The 18,782-nt window shown below is 38.3% G+C and overlaps 1 protein-coding gene across 1 annotated transcript in view; it reads right to left on the reverse strand.

The window, feature by feature from the left end:
- LOC149074176 (saccharopine dehydrogenase-like oxidoreductase) overlaps positions 1–10,196 on the reverse strand; it is a 53,016-nt gene extending 42,820 nt beyond the window's left edge. Inside the window, exon 1 of the mRNA XM_089246679.1 lies at positions 9,898–10,196. Coding sequence (XP_089102805.1) covers positions 9,898–10,081 — 184 coding nt within the window. The 5' untranslated portion in view covers positions 10,082–10,196. The remainder of the gene's footprint in view (positions 1–9,897) is intronic.
- Positions 10,197–18,782: the final 8,586 nt, after the last annotated feature.

Here is an 18,782-nt window from a genome sequence, read left to right on the forward strand (position 1 = left end):
TATCGAACTCACGGTGCCTCTAAACATCCCTTGGTACTTTAGGCGAGTATCTTATCGACCTGGGTTACCGCGCCCTCGTAAGTTATATATGTACAAGGTTGTTGTGAAGTCACACAACTTTCCCGCCAACGACCTGCGCACCGTCGCCAAGAGGCTGTTTTGGCGTAAAGGAAAACCTGTTCCGGAGAACGGGCAGGAAAAAAAAAGAGAAAATACAAGTTTTTCCTTCTTCTGGTTCGAACGGCTATCGAGCGAGGTTGTCTTTACCCCGGCTCTGCTAATTGAGACGATGTACAATGAGTGATAAGAGAGCCATGCGTTATAATCCTAAAATGTAAAAACGGACTTGAAAGCTACCGTAAAGGCAGGAAATAAAGTAGGGAAATGGGTGAACACCCTATTCTAATGGACTGAATCACGTTGAGTTGTACGGCGAGCCCATAGGTGTCACGATGGAAAGAGATGACTTCCACCAGGCGGTCCGTCCACTGGTTCCGAGCAGATGATGTCCCAACGGTGCGACCACGATCTACCTGAACCTCGTCATCCATGGGTCCTTCCTCAAGAAGTATGACGTACTTGAAGTCTTCCGTGCCCCGGGACCCTTTCTTAGTATCACCACTCCGGATCTTCTCTTCGCTGGCTTCACCGAGGTAACCGACTAATATTGACAACCAGATCTGGTACGTGAAGTATTAATTTAAATTTCTAAGAGCTCTTAATTCGATCCCCTAATCTTACCATGCATAACAAATAGTTGTTAATTATGTGACCTGAAATAGCTGATATTTCTGAATATGTACCCATTATGAATACCTGGAATATTTGAAACATTAAAACGTCTTAAGCTCTGAATCTTCCCATGTGAATTATTGTTTTAAGATTTTCTTTGATTTGTCTTCCCCCTCCGCTCATGACTATTCATGACAAGGTGTAACTAAACCGATGATCAGATCTGTAAGGTGTGTTGAAGTTTTATATTCTGCTGGTTTACAGAATGGCAACTCCTCTGTTTTGTTTATCTTGTACAATTTACTTTTGATATGAGTGGCAACTATCAGTCTTGTTTACGCGGACATACTGTACGGTTGTATCTGTCTATCTCTCTATACAATTAAACTTATATTACGGGATTCCCTGCGCCCAGTCAATGTGTTTGACTATGAATTAGTTTCATAATTTTCACAGGTTATGTCCCCAGACCCTGTTGACAAGTTAATTGTAAGTTTTGAGGGATTTGTGTTCTTTGTGAACAAGTTCTAGTTTCCGAATCCGTTGGTTTACGTTTCGACTACCACGATGGCTGCAGTTGAGATTTCGTCAATCAACAAATTCGACGGCTCGAATTATTCCCAATGGAAGTTCTTGGTGAACTGTGCGTTGAAAGCTAAAGGAGTCTACCACGTGGTTGTAGGCGAGAATGCTAAACCGGATGCAGGTCCTGCCCTCGCACGATGGGAGAAAGCTGACGCAACAGTGATGTTTGTTATCACCTCGGCGATGGAGATGACCCAGATATCCTTGGTTCAGAACTGTCGTTCCTCGAAAGAAATGATTGACAAACTAGACTCGATTTATCAGCAAAAGTCCGCCTTCAACAAAATGTTATTGCTGAACAGATTTCATCAGCTGAAAATGGAAAGCAGCGAGTCAGCTGTGGAGTATATAGCGAAAGTTGAAAACCTCGCTCGTCAAATCACGGACGCCGGTGAAGAGGTGAGTGATGTTACAATCACAACGAAAATTCTAAGTACTTTGCCGACAAAATACATGAACTTTCGTCAAGCCTGGTTGTCTATGGATTCAAGTAAGCAAACGGTCGCCAATTTAACGGCACGTCTCATCGATGAAGAGCTTTCGATTTCGCGCAACGAACAGAGTGAAACTGCGTGTGTCTCAGTTTCTAAGCCGAAGAAGTACTATTCGTCGAAAAACAAAAATTTTCAGAGTCATGAAAAATCCGAAAAGCGTCTCGACAAGTCGAAAGTGATCTGTTATTCTTGCCGAAGGAAAGGGCACTATGCCTTCGAATGTAAACAACGAAAGCACGACTTCAATCGTCGTTCGTCCGAAAATGATGGTGCGTCCAATTTTACCGATGTGAATCATGATTTGCTCAGTGCTGAAAGTGTCTCCAGCGCTCTTCAATCAGGTGAAAATGAATGGATTCTTGACAGTGGCGCATCTGCTCACATGACGTGTATTAAAAAGTGTCTTAGTGATTATCAAGAGGCAGATGGTCAAATTAAGCTCGGCAACAACACTGAATTACCCGTTCTTGGTAGAGGTAAGGTTTTGATTAAGAAACTCGTGAATGGTACATGGAGTAATGGGGAGATCCATGAAGTATTATATGTCCCTGGTCTAAAAAGAAATTTACTGTCGGAAGGTGTACTGGCTGCTAGGAACATGAAGATAATTAAAAAAAATCACTATGTGAAAATTTATAATGACAATAGATTAATTGCTGAAGGTATTCGTACTGAAAATAATTTGTATAAAATGCTTTTCAAAGTCATATTTAGTGATGAGGTAAATATTACAAGTAACAACGACTTGCAATTATGGCATGAAAGAACTGGTCACATAAATATGAAGGCTCTTAAAGAGCTATGTGAACGAAATATTGTGAAAGAAAATATTAATTTTTCTGATGCCGAAAAATTCTTTTGTGAGGCTTGTCAGTATGGAAAGCAACATAAGCTATCTTTCACAAGAAGGGAACATAAATCGACTATCCCAGGTGAACTAATTCATTGTGATCTTTGTGGACCGATGTCTGTTCAATCGGTGGGAGGAGCAAATTATTTCATTCCTTTTAAGGATGATTTCACAGGCTATCGTTCAGTTGCTTTCATAAAACACAAAAGTGATGCGTTTGAACAGTTCAGAAAATTTGTTCATCTCTGTGAAAACAAATTTCAACATGTTGTCAAAGCAGTCAGAACTGACAATGGAACTGAATTTATCAATAACGAGTTCAACAATTTCCTTGCTCGTAAAGGCATCTTGATGGAAACAACGGCACCATACACACCCGAACAAAACGGTCGTGCAGAAAGAGACATAACTATTGTTGAAAGTGCCAGATCAATGCTGTACGCAAAACAGCTACCTAAGTACTTGTGGGCAGAAGCAGTGAATACTGCAGTATATATTTTGAACAGAACACCAACGAGTCAAGCTGCAAATTCTACCCCATATGAACTTTGGACTGGAAAGAAAAATTGCCTGAATCATCTCAAAATTTTTGGAAGCGAAGCGTTCATGCACGTTCCGGACTCTCAAAGAAAAAAACTGGAACCCAAAAGTAAGAAGATGATTTTCGTGGGATATGATAGAGACTCGAGCAACTATCGATTATTCGATCCGAATAAAAGAACTGTGAAAGTGTCGAGAAATGTCAAGTTCAATGAAGTCCATGATGTGAAGATGCTTCCCTCAACATCCAAGGTACATGTCATTCCGGATGAAAACAATGATATAAGCCCGAACTGTGATGAAGATATGCAAGATGATATGTCTGATCGCGAATCTAAGAATCCTGATCCTGGAAGAGAAACCCATAGGTACAATCTTCGAGATCGATCTGCAATAAAGTCTCCTTCTTACTTCGAAGCGAATGTGATGGAAATCGAAACACCTGTTTCATATGAAGAGACGATGTGTTCTCCTCAGTCACAGGAATGGAAGAAAGCAATTAAAGAAGAAATCGATGCTCTTGAGAAGAATGAAGTTTTTGACTTTGTCAATCTACCAGATGGCAAAAGGACTGTAGGTTCAAAATGGGTATTCAAAATTAAATATTTCCCAGATGGAAAAATTAAGAAGTTCAAAGCAAGGCTGTGTGCAAAAGGCTTTTCGCAGATTGAAGGAATTGATTACTCAGAAAACTATTCACCAACTTCAAGATACGACACGATAAGGGTTCTGTTTGCTATTGCTGTCCAACGCAATCTCAAGATAATCCAATTTGACATAAAAACCGCTTTTCTCCATGGTGAAATAGAGGAAGAAATATATCTTGAGTCACCTCCGGGATTAACAAGCGATGACAACAAGGTGTGCAAACTAAAGAAATCTTTGTACGGTCTGAAACAAGCTTCAAGATGTTGGAACAAGAAATTCTCAGACTTTCTAAAAAGTTATGGTTTCGTACAATCAGTTGCAGATTCTTCAGTTTACTTTGGGACATTCAAATTAAAGACTGTGTTACTAGCCCTTTACGTAGATGACGGTTTACTATTTTGTGAAAATGAAGACATCCTCATCGAAATCGTCAATAATCTGAAGAACACTTTTGAAGCTGTGGTGTGTGAAAAGGGACTTTTCGTTGGTATAGAGTTCATTGAGAAGAAAAATTCCATCTTCATCCATTCGAAAAGTTATATTCATAGAATGCTGAAACGATTCTCTCTTGAGAATGCAAATCCTGTCAGTGTTCCTGCGGATCCCAATGCTATAATCTCTGCAGACTCAACACCACTTGAAAAAGGTTCAGTACCTTACCGTGAAGCAGTTGGGACATTAATGTTTCTAGCTATCACTACTCGTCCCGACATAATGTTTGCCGTTAATATCGTGAGCAGGTACCAAGAAAATCCTGGATTGTGTCATTGGAATGCCGTCAAAAGAATCTTTAGATACCTGAAAGGTACATCATCGTACGGAATCGAGTATACACAACAGAGCTGTGATGAATCAACCTTGGTTGGTTATTCCGACGCTGACTTTGCGAATGATGTGGACACTCGAAAATCGACATCAGGGTATGTGTTCAAAATTAGCGATGGAGCTGTGACATGGGCTACCCAAAAACAGTCACTTGTGTCTACATCAACCACAGAAGCAGAATACATCTCTGCTTCGACAGCTGTGAAAGAAACTCTGTGGTTAACTCAACTTCTCAAGGATTTTGGTGAAATTATTAATGCCGATGGAGTACCCTTGTGCATTGATAACCAAAGTGCCATAAAACTCATCAAAAACCCGGTATTCCATAAGCGAACCAAACACATAGATGTTAGGTACCATTTCATAAGAGAAAAATATGAGGATAAATCCATCTGTGTGAAATATGTTAAATCAGTTGATCAAATAGCCGATATTTTCACCAAACGCCTTCCAAAAGAGAGGTTTGAAAAATTGCGAAACATGCTCAATGTGAAAATTTCATGATTATATATATTTTTTTTGACAATGTTTGTTTTATATATATATTACCTGTAAACCATAGAATTGGTGGGAGTGTTGGAAGTTTTATATTCTGCTGGTTTACAGAATGGCAACTCCTCTGTTTTGTTTATCTTGTACAATTTACTTTTGATATGAGTGGCAACTATCAGTCTTGTTTACGCGACCATACTGTACGGTTGTATCTGTCTATCTCTCTATACAATTAAACTTATATTACGGGATTCCCTGCGCCCAGTCAATGTGTTTGACTATGAATTAGTTTCATAATTTTCACAGGTGATAGAACTCGCCTAAACAAACAACTTCCACCTTAAAATGTGGGATCGGAAAGCAAGCGGCGAGCCGCGAGAGGGTGCCTGCGTGGTGAAATTTGAGAACACAGTAAAGACGAATAATAAAGGACAAAGAATCGTTATTATCGAAAATTTTGCAATAGATGCTCAAATGAATGACCACCAGACGCAATACAGACGATACATCGGTGACGGAGGGAATCGCGTACACCGTTGGATTCCTGTCATTTCACGAACATCTGCAGCTGTGACGCTTAACCCCAATGATGGTCGGCTGAAGTTGGTTTTCTGTGGTTTCGCAACTTCGAGGCGAGAATGCGAGCAGATCTCCCCGTTAAAAAGTCTCACCACGGAGAGCAACAGGCCTGCAACGGTAAAATCTTCAATCATTGCACTTCACTCATAGTTCGAAAAATAGATGGCAAATAGCAGCACTATAACAAGCATTACACTTGGACACTCATTCCAACATGTACCAATTCGTTACAAGTTACGCAGAAGAATGCGAACGAGGTGCATGTGTGGTTTAGTAGTAGCAGCAGCTGCGACGCTAATTCAAGTGACAAGGTCCTCTGGTGACTCGACAGGCGTCTCGTAAACGACGTTATTTAGCTGCCCCCAGAGAAAAAAAAATCTAGGGAGGACAGATAGGAAGATCTGGGAGTCCAAGCGACGGACCCACAGCGGCCAATCCATCTGTTCGGAAAGACTCCATGTAGTTCCACAATATCCTGAAGAAATGTGCTGGAACTCAGTCGTCTTTTAACCACTTTACGATCAGGGACGTAATATTGCGTCCAAACGCCTGTGGAATAAATTCAAACTAGCTGTCTCTGTTTTTTTTCCTCTCTCCTCATGATCGCGAGGCTTTGTTGTTAACCCTACTAGAATGTTGTTCCTTTTTTATTACCTTCCTTTTATTTCTATACAATTATCTTTTTCCCCACATATGATGTATCCGTCTACTATATACATACAAGAGCAAAAGAGAACAGGTTGGGTGAGAGTGAAAAGAGAAATCTACTTCGCATACCTACTCTCTCTCTTTTCTCTATACTCTCTCTTATCTGTTCTTAATCATTTTATACTCTGTTTTCCTTTCATTCGTTTTTTTTTCTTCCTTTTCTTCAACTTCTTTCCCTTTTTCTAACGTGCGGTTAAGTTAGGACAGGGTTAAAATATTTATCGTCACGCATTCGTCAAGTAGAGATCATCCGAATTTCTCGCCAATTCCTTGTACGCAGGTCATGGGTTGAAAACCTCCGGTTTAGACACTAATTGAGATCACACTGTATCCGAGAAATACTAATTGCAAAATAATAATTTAATTTCCACTTATTGGGGTGAAAATGTGCTTTATTTTTGCAAAATAATAAAATTGAGATTGTACTCTTTATATGACAAAATACGCTCATAATGAAAAAAAAAAAATTAAAAACAGCATACAAGCAATCGATGAAAAAGTTCAGACGAAATTACATTTTAAGAAAAATAAAAATTGAAAAAAAAACTTCTCAGGTGTTCCTTTTCCTTAATAAGTTCGTTAATGCAGGTTTGCAAGAAATGAAATCTTGCATTATCTGCGACTGGAAATTACGCCAACAACTCCCGATGGAAGCTGTACGATTATTTACAGACGAATACTGGCGATAATTTTTATAAACTTTTCACCAAATGAATTTCGCATGTCTGTTGCTAAGTGACTTTTCTTTCTCTCCAACTTGATGTAACGATAATCTGTGAACCAAAAAAATATACATATATCGTTATAGAGGGATTATCATTACATCGAGAGGCATCAGTTTAGCACTGGAGTATAAACGTCTGGTTTGGAAATGTTTATGTTTATCAGTGTTAAACTGATGCCTCTCGATATAATGATAATCCCTCTATAACGAAATATGTATATGTTTTGGTTCACAGATGATCGTTATATCAAGTTGGAGAGAAAGAAAAGTCACTTAGCAACAGTATTGAATATCGTACTAATTTTTGGCTTGCGTCAACTATTTATCAACTTATACTAAACAATTATTACCTTTTAACTCAAGGACTAGGGTTAGAGTAATTGCTTTTAATCTTATAAAGGGAAGAACTTATTTCATATGGATGAATTAGTGTTTAGTCATGCAGATAACTGAAAAATATGTAATCCTATGTAAGAGTAACATTTTTTACTGCATTTTCTTACAGCATTTTGTTCTCACTCCAGTATACAACTGCCTGCGGATTCTTGTGGTGACTCAACTATTCTTTATTAGGGAGTCATTCCGGTCTTAGGCCGGGATTACATTATAAAAGTTTTGAAAAAGCTCTTTGATAAAACGTGAAAAATTCAACCAATAAGATCACCGGTTGCATTTGCTCGAATGCAGCCGATGTGCCTATTGGTTGAATTTTTCAAGTTTTATAAAAGATCTTTTATCAAACTTTTATAGTGTAATCCCGGCCTTAATCACGGATTCGATGTATGTGAGGATATTTCGAATGAATTGCTAGTTTATGTTGAAGAACAAACAAAAACAATAGCTTTTTTGTAAAAGAGCAAATTCATTTGAATAAATATACTTGAACTCACATAGCTGTTCTCTACATATTTTATAATTTTGTGTGTTTACTTCTTCACTCAATATGTTCCTATGCATACAGATATTTATTAGTAGTTAACCTGCATTAATTCCTCATGCACAAATTATTCGAACAATAATTTCTGATAATATCGTCAGTCCTAGTGCAGAGCAATCTGAAGACCAATCGCTACTGTAAGTAGAAGTTTATTACCTGAATGAGAATCACTGACAAAATGTGAAGCTTCTAATGGATGAAACTAATCTCAGACCATTCTTTGATTTTAGTGGTGGGGGGGGGGGTTGCTACGAGAGTGACACATATTTTGAATTGTGTCTGAAATAACTGAATCAACCAGAAAAATTGTAAAATTTCTTTATATTATCCATATTTCGGGGAGGGGGCATCGAAAAATCTCAAATGTGCTGCAGCCGCAACGTTGAGAAAATTGTGTGATGAATCAAGCAACACAATTAAATATTGCCATAAACACTAACTTCCATACATTAAATGGGAATTTTTATAAGTTTTACTACTTTCTGTGTGAAAATTATTTCTAATATGATGTTTGTGGCAATTTTCTACAAATTTTATCAATTTTTTGAATAAATATGCAAAATTTTTGTAATTTGAAGTGAACAGTGTTGTTTTTTTCTTTGCTTCCTTGCTTTATTTTGAAGTTATCAGTTCAACTATAAGACCTGTAGAAAAAGTGATGTTTATATTTCATCTTATGGCTGATTTATATTAATTTTTGTCTAGCTTTGCAAATAATTATTTTGTATTTATTTTTAAAATATTTTTCTGATCAGAATAAGAAGATATATTGCAAAAACTTAATTTTTTTTCATGATTAAGGTAATAAGTTGGAATTAAGAGCAAATACTTTTTTAAATTAAAAAAAAAAAAAATCAGTGCAAGCAACTGATTTCATAGTTTGTTTACATCAAGGTAATTTCATGCGGAATGCGAGAATTTTTTTGCCGAGTCCTGCCCTCGGGGCTATTACAGCAGCTTACAAAAGGCCTGGCAGGCTGAAGTACGTAATTTCATGAACTTCAGAAATCTGTAAAAAAAATTGATTCAGTATGCTTGAAAGGCAAGATATTATGAGGGAAAGAAAACGGTCGTCCCCGCGATCAGCCATTACCTCCTACTGTATCTCTAGGACAGCGGTTCTCAACCGGTGCTCCGCGGCGACTCGAGGAAAATAAAATGAATCAGTAAATTTGATGGATAAGTAAAGAAGAGAGGTAGGTCTACATGATTCTGCCATAAAAATTATGTGCAAAAAAGGGCTCCTCGAGTCAAACAGGGCTCCGCCGAAAAAAAATATTGTATACTGAAAAGGGCTCCGCGAGTCAAAAAAGGTTGAGAACCGCTGCTCTAGGAGGTAATAGATCTAAGACGCCTTCATATACATCTGTATTAAGGGGTTCTAAATAGATCAGCCTCCACACCGTGACGTCACGACTCGTGTTGAGGACTATTTCTTATCTATAGGGGGTGTTGCCTATAAACCCCCAGACATGAATATTATTGAGCACATATGGATAATATTGTTGAGCACACCTTGCAACATACAAAATCACCTCGCACCGTTATAGAATGCGGACTGCCCTGAGAGAATCATGGTATGAATTGACTTTAAGATATCTTCACACATTAGTGGAGTCCATTCACGCCATGTATCAGCAGTTCTGAGTGTTCGTGGGGGGCAGTTTTTCTGGCACTTCAGTGTTGTTCTGAAGGTGCAAAAAATAAAGATGCAAAGAAACCCCCATAAATTAACAATTAGAATTACATGGTTTAATTACCATTTTTACTGAAAACTGCTTACCTTCAAGGTACTGTTGAACTTTCCGTAAAGAAGCTCTCAATCTCTCCTTGTTTCTTCCAGCAACTGCCCACTTTCTGTCGCTTCCTTGCAAAACTTTGGCAAGCTCTTCCACAACATACTCTCCTGTATAACCAGTGGCTCCAAATACCACAGCATCAAACTCCTTGAAAAATTTCTCGGTCATTTTAATGCTATCGGTAAAATATCCCGATAATCAGAGGAATATAAGTTGGTCGCTGCTGAAGTATAGAACAAGAATAAAATAATCATATAATGCTAATATTTCTCAGATTGCATGTGTTTAAACACTTCTAGGCACTATCGAATTCTATGATAATGTACCCAGGTTATCTTATTGTCTTTATCTTAGTGAAATACAAAAAACATTTCACATCAGATCGATGATAAACTTTGACTTTTTATTAGAACTTTACAAATATAATCTGTAATCTGCTACGAAGCGGAAATGACTATAAAAATCACACACACACACACACACACACACTCTCTCTCTCTCTCTCTCTCTCTCTCTCTCTCTCTCTCTCTCCCCTCCCTCCCTCCCTTTGGGCACTTGATCTCTCGCGCTCTTCTGGTCGCTCTTCTTCTGACCTGGTCCCTTGATCTCTAGGTTACTTCCATAAACAGAAACTCTCTAGGTCACGTTTTTGGTCACTTACTGACCTAGTCACTCGCTCTCTAAGTCACTCTTTTTATTGTTTACTGACGTGCTCCTCACTCTCTAGGTCACACTTTTGTTTATTCACATGCTAACACACACTCTTTTGGTCACTCACTGACCTGGTCCCGTGATCTTTAGATCACTCTCACGCTCAGAAATTCTCTAGGTCACTTACTGACATAGCCACTCGCTCTCTAGGTCACTCTTTTCTGGTCATTCGCATGCAAACACACACTCATTGACTTGGCTCTTTGATTTCCAGGTCACTCCTTATACTCAGACACTCTCTAGGTTCACTCAATCTTTTTGGTCACTCACTGAGAGGTTTTTTGCTCTATTTGTCACTCTTTTGATCCCTCACATGCTTGCAAACCCTGTAGTTCATTCGTTTGGTCATTCACTGACCTAGTGTCCCGCTCTCTAGCCAGAGGCAGACTTATGGTTTTACTGCTTGTGGAGTATATAAAACATTTTTACCATACTTCTCCCATTCTAATTATTTTCTTAATCACTCATTCCTCAAATCTGCCGCCCCTCCGAACATGTCGCCTTGGGCTAAAGCCCACTAAGGCCCCCCCCCCTTAAATACTCATCTGGAGCCAGGGTTGGACGTTAATCTTGCTAGTACTTTTTGTACGGCAGCACAGGTTTTAGTACCGTCATCAGTTAATTTTTTCGATTTTTTTTTCAATAAGAGAAAATTTTACAAAAAAATAGAGATATGGAAATCAAAATGTTCAAAAAAGAGAGCTGTTATTACAACGTATCTACTGTACCTATAAAATATCCATCCAAGGCCCAAACAAAACTGAAATTATTTAATTGGTTTTGCCGCCAATTTTATGAATTTGAACGACGACTTACCTGTAGTTTGAAGCAAACAACAAGTGAAGGCACATCCAAAATTTTCTAAGAAATTTGAATTCACACCTGTTGTGAGTCAGAGGTAGGACGTACAGGGTTTTTCAGAAAGAACTCCTTAACTTTGATACGACATAACACTTGGACCTTTGAATAAAACTATAATCGAAAATTTACTCCGTTGCCTAGCTCTTGTGCAGGGCTTATTTCCCGACTTACAGACTAGGCCTTCGTTGAAGGACCCTATAAAGGGAAAAACGAGTCTGTATGCGCGTGAGTTAAAGTTTAGTACATGTAATGTTAGGAGGAAAGAGAATGTTTACTAAGTTGGTTCTTTTGGTCTTGGCTCATAAACATCTTCCTGTAAAAACGCCGACACAATTAGTCGCATTAAGTAATTAAAGCAGCGGAAAAAGGCTTTTTGAGGTGATGCAATACCGTCTCGCCACTGGTCTGGTCTCACCTTATTGTCTGGTGTGTATGGGTACGACTTACACGTTGACTGAAAAATAATCGATTATTGTAGAGACAGGAAATTTCAGTGTCAGAATTAGTAGCATTATGTAAAGCAAATTTTTACAACGTGAAAAAGCTCGCGCGGAAAATTGAATGTACAGGGTGTCGCAAAAGTCCGCATTCTCTGTGCGGAACAAGATTTCTCACTTGTAGTAGATAAAAAGTGCCTGAAAAATATATTTGTGAACCACACATAATGTGACCATATGACCCATATTTTGTGGGACGGAATTATTTTTTTCATAATACTCGGCTATTTCATCGTTTTAGTAAAAACGTTAATTTTGTCAAGATTTCTAAAAAAACTCGCTTTGAAATTTTTAAATCGTCGTTATTTTAACGAGCTATGCATCAATTGAAAAAAATACACGTTTATTTATTTTTTTCTATTTCATTTGGTCATCCTAGTTATACACAATACCAGTATGGCCGATTTCTCGTTTAAGTATTCACATTATATAATTCACGAAATACAAGAAGATGTCAATAGAGCAAGAAAATAGTAAAAAAAATGTTTGATAAATGGTCTTTAGCGGTAAATAAATAATATTAATATAAGAAAATACACAGAAAAAAAGGGGAAAAAATTATTACTCAACTGTGTACTTGGTCCGCCCGGTCGAGTGTGAATTTTGGCATATGCTTTTCTCATTCGAAATGTAGAACAGATGGCTGAAGAAAGAGTGAATTCATCGCCCTCCCCCTAGTGCGGCATCGCCCAAAGCGATCTAGTTCTTAGCCGATCGTTGATGCGCTTTTCCAGCCAAATACCGATGTCTTTAATTCGCCGACCTACGGTATTGTCAAAAACTATGTTTCCAAATTACCTTCACCGCTTCAAAAGACGAGGAACAGATCATTGCCTTTGTGGTGAAATCGGCACTCCCGTCCATTACTTGACAACATGTAAATTAACTGCACATCTAAAGCACATGGCTGTGCCCGCTGCTGAAAATGCCACGCTCTGGATCAGAGAGATTTTTTGAAACAAAAGTAGAATAAATAAAGTCAAGAAAATAATTAGATGGATTGAAGACAATGAAGACAAAGTGATCCCACAGACAGGGCCGGACTTAGGCAGGTGCGAAGGGTGCGGCCGCACCGGGCCGCTAAATTTTCGAGGGCCGCAAAAGGGGATAATGTTTTGAGGGGGGATAAAAATGTTTTGATTACATTTTGACTTTAATTTCTTAACAAAGCAATAACTTAAAATTCAGTCCAAGATAGAGAACCTCTAAGGTTGAGGGCCGGGGTAGATACAGTCGGTCCCGCTTACAACGTTTTCTCGCTTAGTAGGACTTATTTTCGTGGTCTTAACTCTAACAAATTCTCATTAAGATTTCCCGTTTGAAGCGTTTTCTCGCTTACAACGCTTTTTCATGACGATTGTTTGAAAAACGTTATAAGCGGGATCCACTGTGATCGTTTTTCTAGCCCTGAGAGCCCTGCCTGGGGCGCACTCGCAATTTTTCACTGGGAAGCGGACACATTTGTCCGTATTTACTGCCAAATTACATTTTTTTTTACGACCACAAAGTAGTTTTACAGTCGTTCTCGGACACCAGTGTGAACCTGGTGGGCATCAGGGTACCCATGGATACCTTGGGGTATTGGAAAACCTCTGTGTTCAGAGGGCCGCAATTTTTTTTTGCACCGGGCCGCAAAATAGTTAAGCCCGTCCCTGCCCACAGACACCATGTCAGCCAATAGCACAAGTACAAACTGCATCACCTCGCCGTTCACAAAGAAAAAAGAAACTGATCAACTATAAAGAAGACTGACTGATAGCACAAGAACAGTATAATGCCGTGGAAATCGAACGATTTAAATTGAGGATGAAATCGATTATGAATTTTATCTGATTTATTATTGATTTCAAGATGCGATTTAGGATTTTATATTTGAATTAAGATTTAATATGTAATATAGTATTATATGCTTGATTTCCAATTGTATACGTAGATTGTGATCTCGCAACTGATTTTATACGTAGATTATGATTTTATACGTAGATTATGATTTTATACGTAGATTATGATTTTATACGTAGATTATGATTTTATAGTTATGATTGTAATGTATATTTTGGAATGTACGCTTTTTTATGAATAAACTGCCAGAGGTATCCAGTCCGTGAGGACAATGAGCCGATATTGCCATATGGCGATGTGGCCTGGATATCTTTCTGTTTGACGGTATTGTCAGCTAATGGAATAGATTTGAGTTCCTTAACCTGTTTTTCTTCAAACAGTCATTTTGCAGCTTCTATCATACATGCCTTTACTAATTTCTCACCAATTGTGTGAGATTAGCCAGCGCGGCAAATTAGGTAGAAAAGTCGGAAAAACACTTCAAGTGGTTTCCACGGTTTGGCGGCAGATCCGCACGGTGCATTTCCGCATAGGGGAGATTTTGGACACATTTTCGCAAAATCAAGCCCCTTCTTAAAAACAGTAAAACCTCGATAAGTCGTCACCGCAAGTTATCGAAAAATTATGACGCTTAAGCGGAGTGCCGTCAGTTTAAATGTGCAATGTTGTGAAAATCGTATAAATTTAAAGTAATATGAAATTTATTAAAGTATGAATCAAAATAACAATATTAATAAAATTTGTAGATTGCGAAAGAAAAAAATAATTGCAAATTTTTACCTTTTTCATCTCCTATTACTTAAATTATTGCGTTAAAATGTACTGTACACTTTGATTTATACTAGTAATTTTTAATTTAGACTAACAGAGCAACTGTTAGTCTAAAGATTTAAGTAGCTTTTCTTCATAATAGAACTCTCTATTGCACATTAATTTTACATAGACACCAAATTTAATTTTAGTGTTTTAATTCTTCACCAGTAGTTAGTTCATGATACAACTACAAAGTAATCTCGAACACTTTTGACTCGGTGGAGGGGCCCTGGGCAGGGAAAAATAAACAGAAGACCTCAACTTGGGAAAGAATGTCTAATTTTTTTCAACAAAGATATTTTGTTTAAATTTCAAGCCCTAAATTAGTAGAGTCCATGCTTTCTATGTTTATTTACTGTATTATCCGTGCCCGCGCGTTGCACTTTGACTTGATTAGTTTGATTCTTCGATTTACATAATTTTTGATTTCCTTGCACTATGTGCACTATATCTTTGACGTATCAATAAATTTTGGTTTTGCCGGAGATGCCCTGGGGGGCCGAAGGCCGTTGCTTCTTGCGACAGAGCCTGGGTGTCTCGCGGTTTCTCCAGTAGAGCCCATGCAGAAATGAGATCTAGCTTGAACAGTCCCCAACGTTCCAAAAACCTTAGTCGGCAAATGAACTTCCCCAGCGTAACTTTCGTTACTTAAACTGTTCCGTTTGTGTATATAGGATTTTATGGTGACTTTTAAGCATATGGCAATGCTGTTAACACACAAGCTCTTTTTTTAATGGGAGACATAAAAATAGTCTGTTCCACTTTCTCAAATTTTTTCATAGTGAAGAGTTAACCGAAATTAGCAACGAGTAAACGAGGGTTTAATAACATTGTTGTCTGTGGGAGGTGGAAGGGCCTGAAGAAAAATGGCGACTTAACCGGAGTGACGAGTTATTAGGGTGACGACTTAACGAGGTTTTACTGTATATCTTCTTTTTTTTTCTTTCTATCCCCTACTTTCTTTTATTGCCTTCCTGAAGTGGATAGGAGCTGTATAGGGGCTGTATCCACATTAAATTGGTAATTTACTTCCACCATTTTTTTTTATCATTCGAATGTCGAATTTTTTTTAGAAAATTTCAGGACCACACATGCAGTCATCAAATCGCAGCTTCTGTTGAGACAACTCAAGGTCTTTCGCAAGTTTTTCAAAGTATGACGATGAGCACGTGCTGAGATTCAAGTTCATAGGCTACATTCGAATGCAACCCATAATCTTACTGGTTGAATTTTTCAAATTTCATAAAAGAACTTTTAGAAAACTTTTATAGTGTAATCCCGGCCTTAGTAGAAGCTCCACTAAAGCTTGTATTGATATAGTCTACCTTCAACCTCTCGCTTATGCCAATGCCACTGAACTTTTTCAAGTGAACTGCACCCCCCCCCCCCGTGTCAATCATAGTTCCGCCTAGGAAGAGGCGTACGCAGGGAAACGCAGGTACGTCTCAACGTCGGTGAAAGAATCCATAGACACACATTATGTATAATATAAACATTTACTACACATAATAAAGTAAAGCGGGATTATAACAAAGATACAAACGTGCGTACGGTACGACGGCCAAATAGCAACTGACAAATAGTCCACATTACCGTATGAGGGCGCTGAGCTCAATACGGAAATTGCATTCCATAACATCAACAGTACGCAATATCGAATAAAAATACCCTTTATATGCTATATAAACCAATTTCTGTTAATTTAAATGCTTTTTGTAGGGCGGCAACTCACAATTTCTCGAGAAGAAAATTTTTGTACCTCCCTCCAAGCCTTTTGTGCCTCCTCCAAAGGTCTATCCTGCGTACGCCCCTGCGCCTATGATTAACAAGATCCATCATCACATAGGATTTTACGACTATCACGAATACCCTTTCTTATCAGTTTCTTTCACAACCAAAAAATTCCAGATTTAAGCGAAAGAAAATTAATTTACGTGTTTTCTTTTTACTATCATCGTAGAAGATCCAGAAATAGTGAGTTTTTGACGTGAATACGTCTTACCGAACATTTTATATCCTGAATTAATTTACCAGTAACTTTTTAATTATATTTTTGCATCATTAGATAAGTTTTGTTGCAGAATAACCTTAGGGAAAAAAAAGAGTAAAATACTTTTTACAGTGTTTTAGTGATTAATTATGTAGCTGGTACTTAGAAGTACCGACGGGAATATGGGTAATGTGTAAGGGGGAGAAAATCAAACACGTACACATTTTTAATTACACTACTCGAGATGACACTTCTGTGAAAACAATTCTTTTTTCCTTTTTTTACAACAGAGAAATACATTGCAAAATGAACATTTTGAGTGAAGTTCATCTCACATCTTCCCCTCTGCTGAACAAATGTAGGCCAATCAGCTCCAAGAAATTGTTTCCTGATGTCTTTGGGCACAGAAAAGTTACTCTTCTCTGCTTTTGCTGTTCTGGTGTAGTGTAGTATACGTCTTTCTTCGTCCCATCAGGAGAACCTCTCTTCTTTACTAGGCTACTTCCTTCGGCTATGAGTCTCATTGCCAAGTTTCTTCGAAACTCCAATAATGAAATTTCTCCATGTATTTCTTTATAAATGACATACAAATACAACGCCACAACAGGCAAATTGACCAACGAGGTGGCTGACTTAAGAACATCATGGATCCCCGAGCCATTTTTTTTGGAGGCCCTACCTACTACTGCTACACCACACATGAACCCCCCTATTATAAGAAAAACAAATTACTCTCATTTCCTGGCGGTACTTTGTAGTACCGGCACACATTTCTGACCCTATGATAAAAAATAAAATAGTAATTTTCAAATAAAAAGTAGGGAATGCTTATCTGTACAGTATAGAAGAGAATAAAAAATAATAGCACGAATAAACCGGTAATTAGTCACTAAATTTAATTAAATAAACATTATGCAAATCAACTCTACTGCAAAACTTCTTCCTAATACTACATGACAAAGATAAAATGCCCACAGCAAAAAAGAAAAACGATTTCTGCCTTTACTGCCAGCTACTGGCTGCTTTGTCAAAATTACACTCATCGTGCCCTTGTAGATACCGTCAGTAAAAGTGGTCATATTACGAGGATATAAGCGTTTGATTGAAGTGGTACTTTAAAGTACCGTCAGGATATAAAGGGTTAAATCATCTGACGATACTGGGAGCATTCGCAAAAAGTTAGGTGGCGAAATTCTTTAAACGCTCATATCTCAGGAAGTACACAGCGCAAGTCAAAAGAAATGGTATCCTCATACGCACGTTGTAAAGACCAATCCAATGATATTACTTCGGTTTCAATACCTCTTCCCATCTGGGCACCAGGCCGCTTTCCTGATTCGTAACAAATTGTTTTCCGCTTTATATCGAAGAGGTTTGACTGTAATTCACAGACGCCGAATCGAAGATGATTGACTTGGTATCAGAGTACCAGAAGTACCAGAAACCTTCAGGAAATTCAACCATCGGCAGTAGCGTATTTACAAGTGGGCTTAGCGGGCAGAGGAGCGACAAATTTGAAAAATGAGTGGGCAAAAAAATTTGTAGAATGGGAGAAAGGCGGCAATAGTTGTAAAATCCTAAATAAATCCGCCTCTGCCGAGACAGTGATGGACTAGGTCAGTGAGTGATCAAAAGAGTGACCTAGATAGTTTGCAAGCACATGAGTGAGTGAAAGAGTGACTTCGATCATGAGCAAGCATGCAAATGACTAAAACAGTTACCTACAGAGCGAGGGATTAGGTCAGTGAGTGGCCTAGAGCATGTGAAAACATGTAAATGAACAAAAAAAAGTGATCTAGAGTGCGTGCAAGCACGTTAATGACCAAAACAGTGTGCAAGCACATGAATAACTAAAAGAGTGTCTTCGAGAGTGTGAGAGCATAGAAGTGATCAAAAGAGTGATTTAAAGACATAGGCGTGTACTTGCAGGGGGAGAGGGAGTTATAGCACAGGGTGGCGAGTTCGAGGTAAGAGTGGTCAAGAAAATTAGACTAGAATGGGGGAAGGGCGGCAAAACCATAAATCGTTTTTTACTGGGTTGTGTGATAAAATAAATAAATAAAAATAAATAAATCCTTCTCTGACCATCCGTGGTGGCTTCTGGGAGCTACCGATGATTGAATTCCAGGTTGAATTCGAAGTGGTATATTAACCT

Source organism: Pholcus phalangioides, unplaced genomic scaffold (genome assembly GCF_987345545.1).
Source record: "Pholcus phalangioides strain wild (caught in Gottingen) unplaced genomic scaffold, Ppha-v1.0 ptg000017l_1, whole genome shotgun sequence".
Classification (NCBI taxonomy): domain Eukaryota; kingdom Metazoa; phylum Arthropoda; class Arachnida; order Araneae; family Pholcidae; genus Pholcus; species Pholcus phalangioides.